This window comes from Spea bombifrons, chromosome 4, assembly GCF_027358695.1.
Source record: "Spea bombifrons isolate aSpeBom1 chromosome 4, aSpeBom1.2.pri, whole genome shotgun sequence".
Taxonomy (NCBI): Eukaryota; Metazoa; Chordata; class Amphibia; order Anura; family Pelobatidae; genus Spea; species Spea bombifrons.
Genome location: NC_071090.1, coordinates 71,301,895 through 71,321,419, shown reverse-complemented (window position 1 = coordinate 71,321,419; position 19,525 = coordinate 71,301,895). Strand labels below are relative to the sequence as shown.

The 19,525-nt window shown below is 41.5% G+C and overlaps 1 protein-coding gene across 1 annotated transcript in view; it reads left to right on the top strand.

The window, feature by feature from the left end:
- The first annotated feature begins 3,300 nt into the window (after positions 1–3,300).
- SND1 (staphylococcal nuclease and tudor domain containing 1) overlaps positions 3,301–19,525 on the top strand; it is a 288,682-nt gene continuing 272,457 nt past the window's right edge. The window contains exons 1-8 of the mRNA XM_053464995.1: positions 3,301–3,457; positions 11,385–11,534; positions 13,839–13,959; positions 14,376–14,454; positions 16,392–16,552; positions 17,889–17,980; positions 18,325–18,483; positions 19,265–19,371. Coding sequence (XP_053320970.1) covers positions 3,392–3,457; positions 11,385–11,534; positions 13,839–13,959; positions 14,376–14,454; positions 16,392–16,552; positions 17,889–17,980; positions 18,325–18,483; positions 19,265–19,371 — 935 coding nt within the window. The 5' untranslated portion in view covers positions 3,301–3,391. The remainder of the gene's footprint in view (positions 3,458–11,384; positions 11,535–13,838; positions 13,960–14,375; positions 14,455–16,391; positions 16,553–17,888; positions 17,981–18,324; positions 18,484–19,264; positions 19,372–19,525) is intronic.

The following is a 19,525-nucleotide window of genomic DNA, read 5'->3' as shown; positions in this document are numbered from 1 at the left end:
CACAACGATACTTTTTTTTTAGCTAATCCAGTAAATTTGCTTCTAGAGCATAACGCTGTTAACAATCAATTATATTCAACAGTGTATTTTACTTTAAAGGTAAGTTGGCATTTTGCAAAAATCCGCATTTTGCAAAAAGCCGCTACTGAGTGCTTCCGCTTGAAAACAATGCAATGACATTCTGCGCTACTCACTTAGTTACCAAAGACTGTCATATTATAGAGATTGGTTTGATGATCTGAAACATTTAAGTGTGACAAATAAAAATAGAAGAAATCGAGGAGGCAAATAACTTTTCACATCGCTGTTCCAGAACATATCCACTAAACCATAGATCCTTTCACCTCCAACAACAATTAACGAAAAGAGGCATCTGTCTCAACCATCAAAATTTGGTGTTGCCCTAATCCAAGAATATATGTCCAAGTAGAGGTTATAGATTATTTAAATGTATAGGATTTCTATTTCAGGTTACCGCTAAGCAGAACCATTAAGTGCATTGAAATGCTATTTTGAATTTGTGTTTTAAAGGATCTGGTATATACTTTCTCTAAAAGATACAGACTTTTTTTAACTAGATTTTTTTTTCAAACAAACTGATTAGTTATTAGAAACTATTTGTAGAACCCAACTGCTGACTTTGTTTTAACTCTACATAATTATGCAGTGATGAGCTCTGACCTCTGTTGGGAGTTACTATTGCGAGTTATTGAGTCCACATAGGGCCTACCACACTCCTTGCACCTGGTCTAGTGTAGGAACAGGCAGGTCTATGCCTGTGTTCTTAGAGGCTCTATTGGGTTATCTACAGTTAGAGACATATCAGAACCTATCACTGAGGCCTATAGCATACAGATGAACACATATTTCGGGGACTAGCGGCCTGCAAACTTGCGGCCCTCCATGTGGAAAAAAGGGAAACTTCACAAAAGGAGAATTTGCAGCAATGAAGGTCATCTGAAGGAAAAGCCAGACCAGAGTTTGATAATTTGTTAACAAGTAACCTCCGTGTTTACCTAAGTGTTCAGGTTACTGTACCAGCTTTCTGGCATGACATTTGCCGAATAACAACAGGCCTCAATTCTGTGTTTATATAGGAATGGGGCTGTAAGGTGCACTTGGCCTAATATTGCAAATAATTTAACAAACAAATATTTTCCCCCCAAAGATTAAGAGCATTGTTCACCATGCTGCAACAACAGAACGGTAGAAATGTAGCATTTTGTGTGGTCTCAGAAAATTGAATTAAGATGATTACCAATGCCATGTCATTATTATGGTAAAACAATTTTGGGTGTGAGTGATTGGTGTGGAAATTATCAGAATTAATTTGTAAGGAATGAAGATGAAAGTAGAATTAAACATGACCCAAAGGTAGACAGCTCTGATGTCTTGGCATGATTATTAAATTCTCATAAGTGAGGAAGATATTCCGTTTAGTTATAGAAAAACGTGGGCTATAACTAATAGTGTTGCTCCTGGATAATTGGTTGGGAATTGTCACCTGCTCCCGGTCAGAGAAACTACAAACACCTGGTCCTACTCCCAACCATTTACATTTACAGATCATCGTTCCCCATGTTCCTTTATTGGCGTTTGTAATCTGGTTGGTCCGAGCCTACAAATTGATCATGCTGGATCTACGGTACTTCCTTCAGCTCATTAATTCACATAATGAATCTAGATCGTAACTAATGGACTCTACATGCAAACACATGGCAGCAGTACAAATCTAGGTGCTTGTTTAGCCAACCTCACCCAAAATATCAGATGACTGACAACATGAATGGCATTCCAGGTCTGCAGATAAAACAAGTTTATAGGAACAAAATGAGATAAAACCTGGGTCCTGCCATTGCTAACCTAGATTACTGTATACAACACTGTATTTTATACTCAAGGAAAAATATTTTTCCATTGGACTTCCCCACAAAACAATGCCTTTTTAGAAAAGTGTATTTAAAAATGCTTCTTTTTTTTCTGTAACTCAGGTGTTGCTCTTGCATCCTAAAAAGGGAAAATATATGCTAGATATTAGTTGTTCAGAAAATGCGTGGTGCCTTCTATCCTACCGTATTCAATTAAGCATCCATCTTCACGTTCCAGAAGACAATTCTAGCATTGCCATTAAATGAATTTAAACGCTTAACAGCATTAACCTGAGCAAATTATAATAGTCACTGATTAAATATTGTTATTAGCGAGGTATAATTGTATGTTTTATTCGGTAAAACTAGAAAACGAAATCAGCAGCCAGTAACTATAAATTACTTAACCAAGCAACACCTTGTTTAGTGGAAATTCCTTAATGCAATATTTTTGGGCTAAAATAATGCGCTCTTATGACATATATTCTAATAAACCCTTAAGAGCTTACAGTTTCAGACCCCTACACATACACTGCATTCACGTTAAAGGAAGACATGCCAAATCCATATGTCTTGGGAACGCGATCCATCCCACTAGTGAGTAAACAGAGTAGAAAAGAATGCAGAAGAGTCACCAAAGTGCACTCACAAGAAGCCACTTTGTGACTGCGGGGAAGGCGAGTTACAACAGATACAATCCAATGCCTTTCTCCCAGTTTTGTTTTGTAATTATATCATTCTAATTCAGCTGTATTTATTTTAATTAATAACCACACACACACACACAAAAAAAACCACTGAACAGTAACATTTGATTCTCCTACAATGTTGTAAGACAAAAATAATCAAATTATAGCAAATGCAGGGGGGGCAATCAATTTTATACTAAATCTATCTGGCAAATGCAGTTTCATAAATATTTATAAAGTAATTTTGCAAAGGATTTTTAAAAAGCACACTGCCTGAACCATTTAAGGTCATCAGGGTCACTTTTGGCATTTTCATAATTCCAGTTTTTTTTTTTGAGCTTCCCACAGCCATTAAAGCTACGTGTACATCACTGTTCACTAAAAATATTACTTTTTCCCACTTTATCACGCAACAAAAAAAATTAAACAGTATCGGTTCCGTTTTAATTCCTATTGCGCACACTGAGTCTTTATGAAAACTTTTTGCCCCGTAAACAAAAGCCACATCTTCAATACTTTGGCGCCACAATACTTGTATTACATATACAGCACTCAGAGAGCTACTTCTCCCCTTACACACGTGCTGACGTGTCCTTCCTACCAAGGCGACCCGGAAGTGTAAGCTGGTTGGGGGCGGGATTTATGCGTCATCTTGAAACCGCTCTATGGTTCCCTGCATGGGGACGCATGCTCGGGTCACGCGGAGGGGGCGGGTCGATAAATAGAGGCTGTGCGGCGGCTGCTCGCTCTCTGAGTCAGTCAGTGTGAGGGAAGTAGTAGCTAGCTCTTGGCCCTTTTTTATCCCGTGTATACACAGCTGATACCGACAGACTCATGGCTTCCTCCGGAGCTCAAACTACACCTGCGGCACCAGTCTTGCAGAGAGGCATTGTCAAGATGGTAAGTGGGGTAGTTATAAGGTAAAAAGTGAGTGGAAGAGGTAAAGTGTCAGGGAAGTGTGAGGCAGTGCAGATGGCAGGGGGAGACTAGGAGCAGGTGAGAGGTGCTAACTAAGCGTTACAACACAGATTGCTGCCAAGTCTGATGAGTTTAGGGGGTAGGGACACTATACTTGGCATCTTGTGGGATAGCTGACAGGGGCTTTAGTGCTACCGGTATGGGAGTGAGGGGTTAAGGAGTGGGAAGAAGGGTGGTTTCAGGTAGGTGGCATATGGGCAAAGGCTGGATGGTGGGTCGAGATGCACGATCCTCGTCTGTAACACATAAGGGGAGATTAGGAGATTGTGACGACGCATAGCATCGAGGGTGCTGCCAGCCCCTGGACACTCACCAGTCTCATTCCTACTTGGGTTAGAGTGCTGGGACTCTCTTAATAGGTAATGAAAGTTCTAGAGTGTTAATAGATTGTACCACAGAGTACCCATCCTGTCCCAGCTGTGATTTCAGCAGGCAGCCGCTGAGAATGTAACTGAAGATGCTTCCTGTTCATTTTACCTACTTGTGGAAGTAAAAGGATTGGAACTCAGGTGGTAACTAGTAATCTGAGTGCACCTCTGCGCTATTGCGCGAGTCTGCTCTTCGAGAACATTGCACCGCTCTTGATTGCTCAAGTGTTGCGTGGATAAATAATTCCTGCTTTGGAGAAGTGTGCTTGATGACCTGATTAGTTACAAGAAATTCTTCTTGCTGCACACATTGTGCTGAAATCCTTGGGAGAGGCATCTGCCATATGGAATTGTATTACCCTATCTTCCCATAGCATGTTGGCATCTGTATTGACACTTGTGGGGGTTTTGTTTACCAATAGTTACCAGACAAAGCACTCTGTCGGGGTCAAAATGTCCGGTTTCTAGTTTAATTTGGAAAGCGGAAATCACCTTGTGACATCTAAGCACGTTTTGCGTTTTACAAGCCTTGTTTATTATCATAACATTGAATTTTGACTCCAGTAAACGGGACACATTGGCCAGTATAAAACACATATATTTTTTAATTTCTTGATCCTTTTAAAGATTTGTTTAAGATTTTCTACACTCCTTGTTTTCTCTTGCGGAGTGTTACAAGATTATAGCCAACCCTGCTACCTCTCACAATCTGTTCCCCTCACGGTGCGAATGAATCATGCATATGGTTCATGTACTTTCAAAGTATGCTGAATGGTGAGGAATGCTTTAAAATACCGTTATCTGTTAGCATGGTGGACAGTGTTTGCTGTCAGTTTGCCAGTTTAACATATCAAGGAGCTTTAACAGTCAGGTACTTGTGTGACACTTAGTAGGTTCTGCAGATATGAATGTGCTTCCACTTATGAGGTTTATTTAGGAAACCGTTTGGAATACATATTCACGTTTTTAGCGATTATATTGAAATCCAGTAGAAATCGTTTAGAATTTTATGAATGGTGTTGATTCAGTGCAGTCTTGCTTTTGTTTTCTTCTACCTTGGTGGAATCTGTGCTCCTGGTGCTGGCTGGCAATGCTAAGCCATGTATTGATGTATTGGACCTCAGAACCGCTCATGACTTCATGTGATATCACAGATGTTAGTTTTTTATGCTGTTTATCCTAACCCACCTTTAAGTTTGGACAATAGGATCTAGTAGTTTGCTGCTGGTTTGTGGAATGATATTTCAGATGGGTTATTTTCATTTAAAAGAAAATGCTTAAATCCCTCTATTCTGAAGACAACCAAGTCTATATGTGCAACACTGTTCCCTGAATGCTTAACCTGTGACTGACTAATGGTTAAAATGCTTATTTTGCATGATCTCATGTTCTGTAAGGCTGCACAACTTTGTGTTTAGTGCTCACTGCTGGTTTAGATGAAAGGATGGATGCTGTCTTGAGGTTTGTATTAGGTGACTTTTTTTTTTAAACCCTTTAATTTTGGAAGGTTTCATACTTGTGTCTCTATACACAGTGCACACTTCACCTTGTGTATCCAAGCAACATTGCAGAGGTCCTCTATGAACATCCTGTCGCTTATTTCATTCCACTCGGCTCGAATTTCATTTTCTTCTCGGATAAGTGTCTGATACAGTTAATAAAATGTAGCTCTTATACAGAAAGCATACTGTCAGGAGGCATTTGGGCAATCGGTGGTAGTGCTGATGCATAGCAAGACTCTGCGACCTCTATGTTGAATATATTACTATAAACGCTGTAGTTTTTTCCACTCAAGTTGTTGACCTTTGACACTTACCAACAAGCCTGAGCACAAGGCAGGGAGTCATTTCAGGTTCCTAACCTTTTGTGCTGCTTTGTTGATTTCTGCATTTCCAACGTCTACATAGGTTCGACTCATCAAGCTCCATGCATTCCTCGCTACGTTTGAGTCCTTACAAAATAGCATTAGTTTTGAGCCTTTGTGTTATAAATCTTCACAATTGTTCTGCCTAATCTGATCTTTAAACACTCCGACTATCTCTAGCCTCTTACGGAAACTGTTTGTGTCCTGGCCCTTTGCATATAGTCATGTGGCCAGGTTATGAATATTGTGCTTTTAATGTGAGCGAAATGTCTTAATGGTGCTGATGCATCTGGAATGTGCCTTGTGTGGTGTTTACAGAAGCCACTTGGGTTACATTGCTTGCCTTTTGATACCTTAACATGCGACCAGTTTGAGATTGTTGCTAGCTTCTCTAGTGCTTTCCTTTTTTTTAAGAATTGGTAGGTGCCCTGTGCGGAGCATGTTACTGGCTCGTTGAAACTTGTCAATAGTTAAAGTTAGTTATTGCTGCCTGTTGCGTGCAGTACCCTTGTCTTGTACATGCTGGATTGTTGGCGTGGGCAAATACATGCCATCCTTAGAAGCAACATTAGCCTGAATAATTAAATGTGTACATATACAAGTAAAGCACATGAAATCCCTCTGCTAGCTTGAAGCAGACTGGATCAAGAAGTGAATTTCCTAAAGCTGATTTAATTGGAATTTCACCGGAGCAGCCGTCTGCAGAATGCTGGACTTGCAAGGAAAGTTTCTTAGTGTGGTATAATATAGGTGTTTGAATTGTTTTCTTGGAAATAGTCCTTGTGAAGCTTCATCTGCAAATCTAAGCTGCTTCCTACTTGAGTTAAAACATTTAGTCAAAGTTGCGCTGGTGGAAGACCACAAATCCATGTGGAAACGTTTCAGAAGCTGTGGCTAGCAGGCAGCCGTGGGGCTTATGTTTGTTTTTTGTTGGGGGTGGGGGGTCAATAGAACATACACATCTGAGATTTGCTTTCAGATACTCAGACTTCTGTTACACCTAATAGTATTCTAAGGAAACATCTGTAACTGCAGCTGATACGTATTTACAAACTTGTATCAGTTTACTTACACGGAATGTAAAGCTGTAAGTTCTCATAGGTCAAAATTTCCACTCATTGGATTACATGCAGAGCTGTGATTGGTGATGGGGATATGTATGGATCAGTGTGTATATTTTGGCATTATATCTCTGAAGCCAATCCAGGCTTTGCATATATTCCACCATTTAATTTTCCATGACTAGTTTAGTTTATTTTTTGGCTTTGTAACAGTTAAGATGGAAGTATGTTAAGTGTTTCATTGGCTTTTAATGTGAGCGGCGGCAGTTGTGTTCCATGGCACTCTGTAGCCATGCCTTCCCAGCAGTTAGCATGAGGCTGTATGGACCTCTGAGATGAATGGCGCACCGCTCCTCTCGGTAACGGCATGGTGTATGACATAGCCTGGAACACAGACATGATGAAGCTGTGCAGAGCAGAGATGGATCCCGACTTCCTCATGTATTGCTGGGAACAATAGATGAGTGAATTACCTCCTCACTTCCCCCTGTATGTGTATGCAGTGTGGTGGCCTGTACAGCTGTCATAATATGCGATCATTCTTCTCCACACTACTTCTTTGTAAATATGCAGCTGGGATATCCCTTGGCTATATTTCAATTCAAAATATAAGTGAGGGCTACCAGCTTTCCATTGATATTGGAAACTCAAGTATCAGTTTATGGCTTTGCAACATACAGCCATTTCAGCATTTGAGAACGCTAGTTTTAATTCATACTATAAGGTGGAAAACACTAAGTAAAGTGTGAATCATGCATTGTTTTGAACTACTTTGTAGGCTGCTGATCTAAAAACTACATTATTCCACAACTGGCCATATAAATCTTGTGCTTGGGATTCTGGCACATGCATGGTTTCAGGTGTGTAGTGTCTTTGATAGAACATTACTAAGGTTACTCTAATGTGCCAATAATCAGGGCCTATCTTTCATCTTCCTGGTTTCTGTGGCTTTAAGTTCAGTGGAGTCTGGCTCTTGTCTGTATTGCAGACGTCACATTTCCTTAAGTTGAAGTTTTCCGGCAGTCAGACTGCTCATGACAGCCAGTGCCAGCTTTTTGTCAGTCCTTTTCTTGTTGAGGATTTACCATATTTGCTCGATTATAAGACGAGGTTTTTTTTTCAGAGCAAATGCTCTGAAAAATACCCCTCGTCTTCTAATCGGGGTTGCCTTATAATCAGACCTCAAATAGAGGTTTGACTGAGACTAAGATCCAGATCCCCAGCACCGCTGCAGGGGACCTGGATCCTTCTGTCTCCCTCCCATTTAACACTCCCCCACCCCACACACTCTTACCGGTGCTTCCAATTTCCTGCTATATACCGGGGCAGCGGGTTGACGTCCACATGATCCGCGTAGACATCTTATGCTGCAGCCGGAAGGAGGTGTGGCCAGCAGCGGGGGTTGTCTGCATCCATCGCGCAGACCTTCCCTGGCTGTCAGAGATCAGAGTTCCCCGCACCGGTGCGGGGATCTCTGAACTCTGATCGCTGCTAGCCACACCTCCTTCCGGCTGCAGCATAAGTTGTCTACACGGATTGCATGGACGTCAACCCGCTGCCCCGGTATACAGCAGGAAATTGGAAGCACCGGTAAGTGTGTGGGTGGGGGTGTTAAATGGGGGCATAGGGCATTTCTGGAGGCAGGGTGCTGTATGAGGCTTTTATTTCCACCCTGACTGATGCATTCCATAGACTTGGACATTGTGTAGTGGTTATAATTTACATGGACAGTATCATGTGTGTAAATAGTATTTCATATTAAAGTGAAATGTGTTTATCATTGACTCAGGACTAGGTCTCCTTTTGACAAAGATCCCTCCAAAATACTTTAAATCCCCCCCTAGACTCTGATTAAATTTTCTGTAGCTGTCCTTTAATTGATAAGATTTGAGGTCTTCACTTGTTGTGGTTCCCCATCCATCATGCAGCTTACCACTAGGGCAGGGCTCGACAAATCCTGGCATGAGTTAATATGTGGATGAATTGTCTGAATGAGGGAGAGCATGAGTTAATGTGGATGAATTGACTGAATGAGGGACAGCATGAGTTAATGTGGATGAATTGACTGAATGAGGGACAGCATGAGTTAATGTGGATGAATTGACTGAATGAGGGACAGCATGAGTTAATGTGGATGAGTTGACTGAATGAGGGACAGCATGAGTTAATATGTGGATGAGTTGTCTGAATGAGGGACAGCATGAGTTAATATGTGGATGAGTTGTCTGAATGAGGGAGAGCATGAGTTGTCTGAAGTGTGGAAAGGCAAAGATGGCACTAGCAGGATGTTTGAGCCTTGGGGACCAAGATGGCACAGGCAGGGTGTATAGCATGAACATAAAAGTGGGACATAAGCAAGTACATAACAAAAAGTAGACATACATATAGACCGTGTCTTGATATAAGCAATTGCTTCACGAAGGGCCATATTGGGTTGGCAAAAAGCATTGTTATCCAAAAAAAATGAAGTAGGCTAGTTTATTATTCTTGATTTCTTGAAAAGGAGAAAAAGCTTACCAATAAATAGAGGTCAGATAACACTAAGATCCAGATCCCCAGCAGAGCTGCAGGGGACCTGGATCCTCCTTTCTGACAGCCGGTAGGGGGTTGTTCCTCCGCTGCTGTCCTCCACTTCCGCCGGAGCTTCTATGATGGAGCACCAGCGTGACAGGACCTTCCGGTGCTCCACCATAGATGCCCCAGCGGAAGTATCGGCCAGCACCGCGGAGGTGCTATGCGCGCGTTGCGCCACGTTCGCCGGCCGCCAGGGGAGGAGGAAGTGCTGCAGGGGACACGGAGCTACTGCTGGCACTTCCACTGGGGCTTCTATGATGGACCTTCGGTGTCACATGAGCTTCTGGTGCTCATAGAAGCTCCAGCGAAAGTGCTGGCCAGAAGCAGAGGTTATCTACGCACATCGTGCAGACGCTCACTGGCTGCCCCTACTAGACACTAAGGCAGGGCTCGACAAATCCCAGGCGCCAGGTCGCCATGGCGACTCAGAATTTTGTCCTGGCGCCTAGGAGTTTGTCAGCCTCTTACATCCACACAAAAATGCCCCCGCGTCACCACACGGGGGCGCTGCTGCCGCTGTCAGCCCAGGAGTCTGGGCAGACAGCACAGCCACTCAGAGCCCGCCCCCAAGCCTGTGATCACTCCCACGGAGTGATCCTGTAGGCTGAAACCGCAATTGCAGGAAAACCTGCAATAGCGTTTTCAGGCAGCTTCAGGAAAGGGGGTTCAGCGTTGATTGGGTCCCCACACAAGTGTGGGGACCTGACACAACATCCCCCTGCTGCCTGATCGCTCCATGAGAGCGACGGGGCAGCGGTAATCCCTTCAATGCCGCGATCGCGGCATTTAGGGGTTAATTCCCGTTTTTCCAGGGGCTCTGCTGCTGGTGGTCTGCCTGCAAGCCCAGGCAGACCAGCAACAGCAAAAACGAGCCCCCACAAGCCCTTTGATGACTCCTGTAGGCATGGAAGCCTACAGCAGTCATCAGAGACTCCCCCTGCAATGGCTGGTCTATAGACCAGCAATTGCTTCCCAGCTGCCAGAGACAGCTTCAGTGACAGGGGGAGAGGGTTCTTTGGTCTCCACATGAGTGTGGAGACCAGCCCCAACACCCCCCTGCTGCCTGATCGCTCCATGAGAGCAACAGTGCAGTGTTAACCCCTTCAATTCCACAATTGTCTATAACACATTCATGGCATTGCAGGGGTTAACATTTGTCCCCACAAGCTTGTGGGGACTAAATATCAGTCAATGCTGTGCTCCAATGGAACATCAGCATTGAAAGCGTTAAAAAAATATATATATATATCCAAAAAAATAATTAAAAAAAAAAAACAAACAAACAAAAAAAAACAGCACTGACCTGAAAGTCCAGGGTACTTCCAGGTCAAATGCTGTGAGTTTAGTAAGTGGGCTGATGATGATCAGATCACTCCTAACCAACTGTTAGTTTAAAAAAAAAATTCTGGCTCCTAACTTTTTTAGCTGGCGCCTAGATTCACAACAAATTTGTCAAGCCCTGCACTAAGGAGTCTGGAGCACGGGGGTAACTCTGAGGGTGGGCATATCAAGTGCACAGTGGTATATAGGAGGATATAAGGCATATTGGGGGGAGGCAGAGGGCCATATCAAGGGCACAGTCGTATATAGTATGGGGTTATAAGGCATATTTGGGGGACACAGTGGCATATGGTGGGGATATTAGGCATATTTGGGGGCACAGTGGTGTATAAGGCATATTTGGGTGGGCAGAGTGGCATATCTGGGGTATAAGGCATCTCATACTATTTCGTACATAGCTTCTCTTTGGGTTAAAAGATGCATCCTGGTGTGGACATCCTTGATCACTATACAAGCATTTAAGCCATGACTATTTTAAACATTAGCTTCTGTGGGTTGAGTTTGTGTACAGTCATTCAGTTCTAGTACCGTTAATTTGAATTTTCATGTGCCGACGTACAAAACTGCTTTAGAATATCTGGCCTGTCTATTTGCACAAGATTCCTTGCCACATAAATTCCAACACTGCTTTGTCTTTTCAGGTCCTCTCTGGATGTGCCATTATTGTCAGGGGTCAGCCTCGTGGCGGTCCACCTCCAGAAAGGCAGATCCATCTCAGCAATATCCGTGTGGGTGCTCTGGCCCGCAGGGCCGCTGTGTCCCAGCAGGATTCAAAGGATACTCCTGATGAGGTAGGTCTGCAGTACGCAGGTTTATACGGCTTGGTAAAAAATAAAATTCTGTCTCTGTGCATGAATTATATATAACATGGAGACGATATGTTTGAAGCTGTCAGTCCTACTTTTAATGAGCACACGGTGGGTGTTTCTAAGCAGGCTAGCCTTGCCATGTTTACTTTCCCTATAGATTCATTTTGGGGACTTGGCCAGTTTAACCAAGCAATGCCTGTCCCTCCTAGGTACTGTTAAACATGGCAAGTCTAAAAATCCTAATCTATTTCTACTTGTTTGAAAATAGGTTTTATTTGAAGCCTGCGTACTTTAAAAAAACAATGTCTGATAGAAGTCGGTCCACTGGCACTTCAAGGGTATCAATCTATTACAGAAGCTATAGTTTGCCGTTAAAAAATAGTGTTCTTTAGCTGGTTTGTTCATTCAGTGACTGTTATCTGCGCTGTTATTAGTCTGCCAAAAGGGGATTGCTTCTGGTAATGCTTTATAGCATTTTTACCAGATCTAAACAATGACTGTCCCCTACACAACATTGAGTAATTGACAGAAAAGCCTAATAACTTAAGTGACAAATCTCAAGCCAAAAGCTAAAATTTAGCACTAGAGGTCTGATAATTAGTGTTTATGGAATGGGTAAGAAACACATTAAAATCTATTACATGCTGAACTAGGGTGTGCGATTTGCTCAGATAAAAGCTAAGAAATTAGCTTACTGACAAAGCCCGTACATGTACGGTCTCAAAATGCATTGTTTTCAATGGGTTTAGGGACTGCCCATTGTCCTTAGGGGGTTAAAAACTAATGTTTAACAGGAGTGGTTGATATGCCACCTCTGGTGTTCATTCTAGTGCCGTGCTATGGTAGGGATAAAATAGTATCCATTTATTCAGTTATTGCCAGCTCTAGAAACAAGCCTGCAGAGATCAGAGGTTTTTTAGAAGGTGTTTAAAACCAACCCCCCCCCAGCAGGTAAACTATCAGGATGTCTCTTGCAAAAGCTGGGCTTTGTACGAACATAAAGTACAACCATTTAATCTCTTACTGCTAATCCAAAATCAATTGGGCTCAATCAGGCAATAGAGGCTATTAACAACTTCAATTTGTTACATTGTTACCAGCCTTGAGGGCCTGTCTTACTGGAGAGATTCTGCCTGATTGTGGACAGTGTCATTTTCTTTGTAAAAAAAGGAAAATTGAAACTGTAGCACTATATTGAGCTTTCCAGTGTGTATCACTGGAAACAAAGTATCCTAATGTCTCCAGTATAATACAATTACTGTTAATAAAGAAAGTCTTACCTAGGTCGCTTCACTGCCGGCCTGTGAAATCATTTTTGGAAATAACATGTAAGGTGCTCTTCTTCTAGCAATGTACCAGAAATCTTTTTAAATGTTTTTATTTCCCAGATCAATGACATTTGCTTTAATATCGGTGCCTATAAAGAGATGAGAATGCACCGCTCCAGTCCTCAAGGGCCATGCAGGCCACAATTTTGGATGTCCCAGCTTGTACAGACAACTTAAAAATACATTAAATATGAACATATTTACAGTATAATGCCAGGCCTGTTTGTGGTGCTTTTGGTCTGGACTTGTGGACCCCTGTTACTTTTGAAACATAGCGGGCAAATGGGTGTAAACAAGCTTGTGGTTAGGCGGGATGATGAGTTCCCAGATGTCAAATACTGATGAAAGATGATGGGTAGTTCATATTCCATGCACAGTTACCCTGAATGTGTAACGGGCTGAATGTTATTCCTTTGTGCAAGTAGATTTCATTATTTACAAGCACTGGGTTTTACAGATGAAAATAAGTATATGTTCGGAGTCCTCTTTCTGTGATACTATACATGCAGCTATTATGTTCCTGTGATCTTTTACCCTCCCCATTAAGTTCTTTCCTGTTGGTTCAGGTAGCCCACAGGGTTAAGATAATGCAAGTTTTGGCCACAAGTATCCTATTCCCTGAGGTATAATTTTACCAAATAAAATAAAGTTTTCGCACTTTGATCATGTAAGTTATAGTCCATTTACTAGACGGTGTTACTGCAGCACCCTCTACTGCCTTTTATAGGAAATGCTGTAGGGTATGCATTTACGCTCGGCAGACCAGCCCGTAGGCACCGTAACTGCTCATTTGGTGCAAACAAAAGACCGCGCTGGCAGAATCTTATCTGACAAAGTACTGTAAATATAGAGCCTCTCTAAATCAAAGGACAAAATAAGTCTGATCATGTTGCCTGATTCTTTGTATGTGTCGGCTCTCTGTGCAGTTGTAGTGATTCCCGGTGTTCTTCCTTTGTAGCCCTGGGCATTTCCAGCTCGCGAGTTCCTAAGGAAAAAGCTGATTGGAAAGGAGGTTTGCTTCACTATAGAGCACAAGGTCCAGCCGAGCAGAGAGTATGGAATGGTTTACCTGGGCAAAGGTATGTATCCTGTGACTGTCACTCACCTGATAACCCAGTTGTATGATTAGAACACACCTCGGTATATTTTATGTGGGTTTATATTAATACGCAGTAAAATCATTGAGGTACATTTTGTAAAACCTGTGGTGTTTATAGGTTTTGTTTATGTTGGGCAGAATACTTTAACCCCTTAAAATGCATTGTTTTCAATGGGTTTAGGGACCACCCTTTGTCCTTAAGGGGTTAAACTTAAATAAAATAAGCATTTGGTGTTCAGACATTTAGCATGAACTGTACACTGAGTAAATGCTACAGTTTGATATGCGCTTATGGGTCTGTACATGCCCATGCAAAAGCAACCTGTGTATGTGGCTGATTAAGTGTGGATGTTTTTGAGTGAACTTGGGAAACATGTGATTTATTCCCACCCACAGACACATCAGGAGAAAACATTGCGGAGTCACTTGTTGCGGAAGGCCTGGCGACTCGTCGTGAAGGTGTTAGAGCCACAACGTAAGTAACTGCGGTTGTTGGGTTAGATGCACCTTTTTCTATTGGTACAGCTGAAATAGATTCTACCTTTTTATAGGGACCTCTGGCTGATTTGGCCGATAGTTGCATCCTATGACAGACAAACATAAGCTTAGCCAAGTGAAGCAGTTTAATGCACTCTTTACTGCAGCATTCAGCTCACAAGCGCTTTGTGTTCAAGGGAACCCATTTTTTTCCAGCCTTGAAATACAGCAATGATGTTTAATGTTAAAGGGGCTTTTGTACATGTTAGTTACTGGAGTTCTGACTCTAAGTCCTCCCCTGGCTGACTCTAATGAAAACATTAGTATGTAACATTTCTGTAGTAGCAGCTAATAGCATGCGTCCTCACAAAATCTGTTTTTTTTATGTGATTGGCTTACGCTACACCCTTTGACTTCAGTGGAATGGCTACTGAATTTTCACAGAAAGTATAGAAAGTTGGCTTCAAAACTCTTTGAAAAGTGAATAGGGTCCAGGCTCTTCCATTTTTCCACGTTTCTCGATGAACAGCTTCATTGGTCATGTCATGTTTGATATGGTTGCTGGTATTGCAGTCCGTCACCTCAGTGGCCCCTTACATATTCAGCATGCAGCATATAATGACAGATGAGTTAACATTTAATCCTAGTCTAGTTTCTAAGATAATAAATTAGAAGCATGCACCACACCTGTGCCAAGACAAGTGCTGCTCTAAATACAAGACCCAGATTCGGCATGTGCCGCTTCATACTGCTAGACTATAAACTTTACTGTGCCATGGGCATGGTCCCGATGTGGGTCAGGGGACTGCATTAAAACAACAGAGACTAAAGGTACATTACACGTACAAAATGTTTATTGCAGCTTCATGCCAAGCTTAGTTTGTAATGCCTTAATCAGAATATCTTCTGCTGCAGATATTCATCTTTGATTAGTTAAATTTTCACTTGATTTCTAAGTATCTGTTCTCTCCTGCTCTACTGTGCAAGGGCATGCATAATAAACATGGCTCCAGGATGCTGGATGGCCTTTTGAATGCATACACAGAGCGGTTTTTCCAATAGTCGCTTAATTAGAACTCATTAACCCCTCCACAGCTCTGTGCCATGTCTTACAAAGTATATTGCCAGAGGGTATAGCTCACACACTTGGAGTACACTAGTGTCATTCAGCTGTAATGTGCTCAGGAGAGCTTTAACATAGTGTTAATAAGTAGACATTCTGCTCGAGGAAGCGGCTTCTCTGAGAAGAGCAGTTCAGTTAACAGGCAATTGTAGTCATATAATTGGCTTCTTGAGATCTAATTCTAGTGAATAGATTAAATCAGTGTATTTTAAATGTGCACAGTACGTAGCATCCATGCTTGTTTCCAGATGGATGAATTTATAAATGTTTAGTTTAGTGGAGGTTAAACATTAGTGTTTGGATCATGGTGACTTTACATTTATTTGAGGAAAGATGTATACTGACCTAGGTTGGCAAGTTAGAGGGGTGATCACCAATATTCCCAGCTGGCGGTCCACAAAAGATGAGCAGCACTGGGGTATGATATATGGAGTCTGGCCTAGGGCAGCACCTAAGAAATACTCCCTGGTAATGTAATAGTTTGGTCTGTCTGTTATAGCTGAATTGTGGCTGGTAAACCTATGCTGACCCTTTTCAAAAATGTCTACTGGATAGATTCAATATGTAGTCAAACCTACCTATTAAGTTTAGCATTTAAACCAAGTTAAATGAAAGTTAAATATTCTGCATAACTAATTCTAGTTTATTCAGAAAGACCAACCTGCAGCATATAGCTTGCTTGGAAGAATTCTTGGCTTGCATATAATTGGGCTATAAGTTTTTTTTTTTTTTTTTTTTTTTTTTTTTTTTTTTTTTTTTTTTTTTTGAAAACTTGTGAATCACACCACAGAAAACCTTATCTCCTTTTCTAGTCCTGAGCAGAGTCGACTGGCTGAATTAGAAGAGCAAGCTAGAACAGCAAAGAAAGGACAATGGAGTGAAGGGACCGGTTCTCACACCATCAGAGACCTCAAATACACAATTGAGAATCCAAGACACTTTGTGGACTCCATGCACCAGAAACCAGTAAATGGTAAGACGGCAAAAGGGATGGTTACTCGTTTAAGTGTGCCAGTGCTCGCCAACAATCCGGTTTCATTACTTTCTAAAGATTCTGCAGAAAGGCCTACAACCCTCAAATCCTTTATTATACATGAAAATTTTCACAACTTTAAGAACATTGAAACACTTAGAACACAATTTAATCTAGGTTTTTACTTTTTGGTAACTGCCAATACCCAATTTTTAGTGTCTTAGTTTGAAGGTGAGGTTGTATTTTAGTGGTGGAAGGCTCTTCAAATTTGGTTGATAATGGTAACTGGTGCATTTTACATGTCCACTTATAATATGTAAGACTGGCACCATTGACCTGGATATAATATGTAGAGTTTTTTTGTTTGACTATATAAATATTCAGTATACCAATTGCATTTTGATCTGGGAGTTGGGTTGTTTGGTAGCTTCAATTGCTGCTATTGAAGTCATTGAAAGTTAGTCTAGCCCGTAAAGGAAGCCTCAGTCATTAATACTGTTGACTGTGGGAGCTGCGTTCTCTTTACCATGTGGAATGTGCTTTGCCATGAAAGATCCCATTGTGAGCAGCTTTTAAACCCTCGCATGAAAACGTGATCTCAGCTTTAGGGAATAAATGATATTTTGCAACTAGTCAACACCTTTAAAAGCTTTTCAGATGAAAAGATGGGTTGTCAGTTACCTGGATTAAGACCTGCATTCAAGCGTTTTGGAGCAGCAAGATAAAAATGAGCTTTACTTAATCCTTGGTGAGATTAAGTAGCACTGACTATAGCTACAAGTCGGCTTGTGTTTAAGTATCGGCCGGCTAGTTAATCGCTTCCGTTGGTGGCTGAGTTCAGCTTAATATTGAGTTTGTTTCAATAAACCAGCAGTTACTGATTCGTTTCCAGTCGCTCCTGTAATCAGCACTAGTCAGCTTGGGCATTAAACACTGCATTGCTCTTAAGAATGCATGCGATTAAATGTTTGGCTTTTCAACATCTTGCCCACACCAGTTTCCCTCAGATTCAAAGTAGCACCAGTTGGATACATTAGTAGTCCAGAGCTTCCTCGCCTAGTTTCCAAATTCTCTGTGTAAGCCATAATTACACGTTTAAGCTTCCCTTCAGTCTAAACAATTAATGTGAACATGTTTTAACTTTAGTTACTGAAACTTTAAAGACCTCAACATGCTGTAAATGTTCCGGTACTTATGCATTTCTCAGGAATATTTGCATACTTCTAAGACCCCCCCCCCAAAAAATACATATTTTAAACTCTTTACAATGTTGGCCAGTGTTTTAAACCAGGCCGAGTTTGTCAATGAAATCAGTAAAATAGTGTTTGTTTTTCAGCTATTATTGAGCATGTACGAGATGGCAGCGTGGTCAGAGCTTTGCTGCTTCCGGATTACTATCTAGTGACGGTGATGCTGTCTGGTGTAAAGGTAAGGAACGTGATGTCTGTTTACTAAACCTTTTGAATCACAAATCCCTTTTTTTAAGATTCTAGGCATATGGGTGCCTTGTTTTTTGGTGAAAGGCTGCATAAGAGAATCTTAATACAAACTATTCAGCAACATGACTTAATGGTCTTGAGCATTCTATATCAAGCTAAATCTATGGTGTTTACAAACATTCAGATTTGAAAACGAGAACGTAAACTAGGAAGCCGAAATCCCATGTTGTGTTTCAGGGAAAACTAATCTTTGAGCTTTTCACTTAAAAAGCTTTTTTCATTTTCTGTCCTTGCGGTCTGCTCTTTTGTACTCACTTTTGTTATCATATGTAGTGTCCAACCTTTAAGCGTGAAGCAGATGGGACGGAGACTCCAGAAGCTTTTGCGGCAGAGGCAAAGTTTTTCACAGAGTCGCGGTTGTTACAGAGAGATGTACAGATAATCCTGGAGAGCAGCCACAACCAAAATGTTTTGGGAACCATCCTACATCCCGTATGTATAATTCTTTTCTTAATTGTGATTATTGACATGGACCAGGCCGTGGCTGTGTTTTACCAGGTTTTAATAGCCTATCCTCTTGTATTTGTTTGCCTCAATAGTGAGAGATGCAAAATCTATATATGGAGCTTTATTTTTCTTCTCTTAAATAAGCTACAACAGTGTTTAAATAAGGACTGCTTACTGCTAAATTTACATCGCTAAACTTTGTCCATCTTGTCTGAAATTGGAAGGGGTTACTCTGACATTGGGCTCAAATGCTATTAAAAGTAGTTTTTATGGGAATGGAGCAGACCAGATAAAACCTTACTTATACACACGTTCCAATGCACTGTGGTTACTGCTCTGTGATGATACTCTGCCGAATATACAATCATATCATGAGCCCTGCCTTCCTTTTGCCTTAAGACATCTTGTTATAATGGTAATGGATTCCTATTCATTGGTTTGAATGATTAGGAAGTTCGGCATCCCATGATTATCTTGATTTTTATAACGGGCAGACTAAATGGGCTGGATAGCTATCTGCTGTCAGCGTCTACTGTTCTGTTAAAGCATTTGAGGATAAAGTATTGCATATTAAGCATGGTCTGCATTCAAAAGGAGTTACAAACATGCCTTTGTTCCTTATGTTATATATTGCTGTGGAGTGCCGCATTGCATATCCTTTAAGCTGTACCTTTTTCAACGGTAGGATTTGGTAAATGCATCACACAAATGTATGTGAGCATCCTATAAATGGAAGCCTACTCAGTTACATTTTGTATTTCTGCAGAATGGAAACATCACAGAGCTCTTGCTTAAGGAAGGCTTTGCCCGATGTGTAGATTGGTCTATGGCAGTCTATACTCAGGGGTCTGAGAAGCTGCGGGCTGCTGAACGGTAAGTCGCTGTAAAGCTTCCAGTGTAAATGCAATCTGTTCCCTAGAACTAGATTAGGCTCCTATTTGACTTACTTAACCTCGATCTGTTGTGACCCTAAGTATACCTATACACACTGTTAATTACATTCTATGCAGCATGATCATTTAGTGCA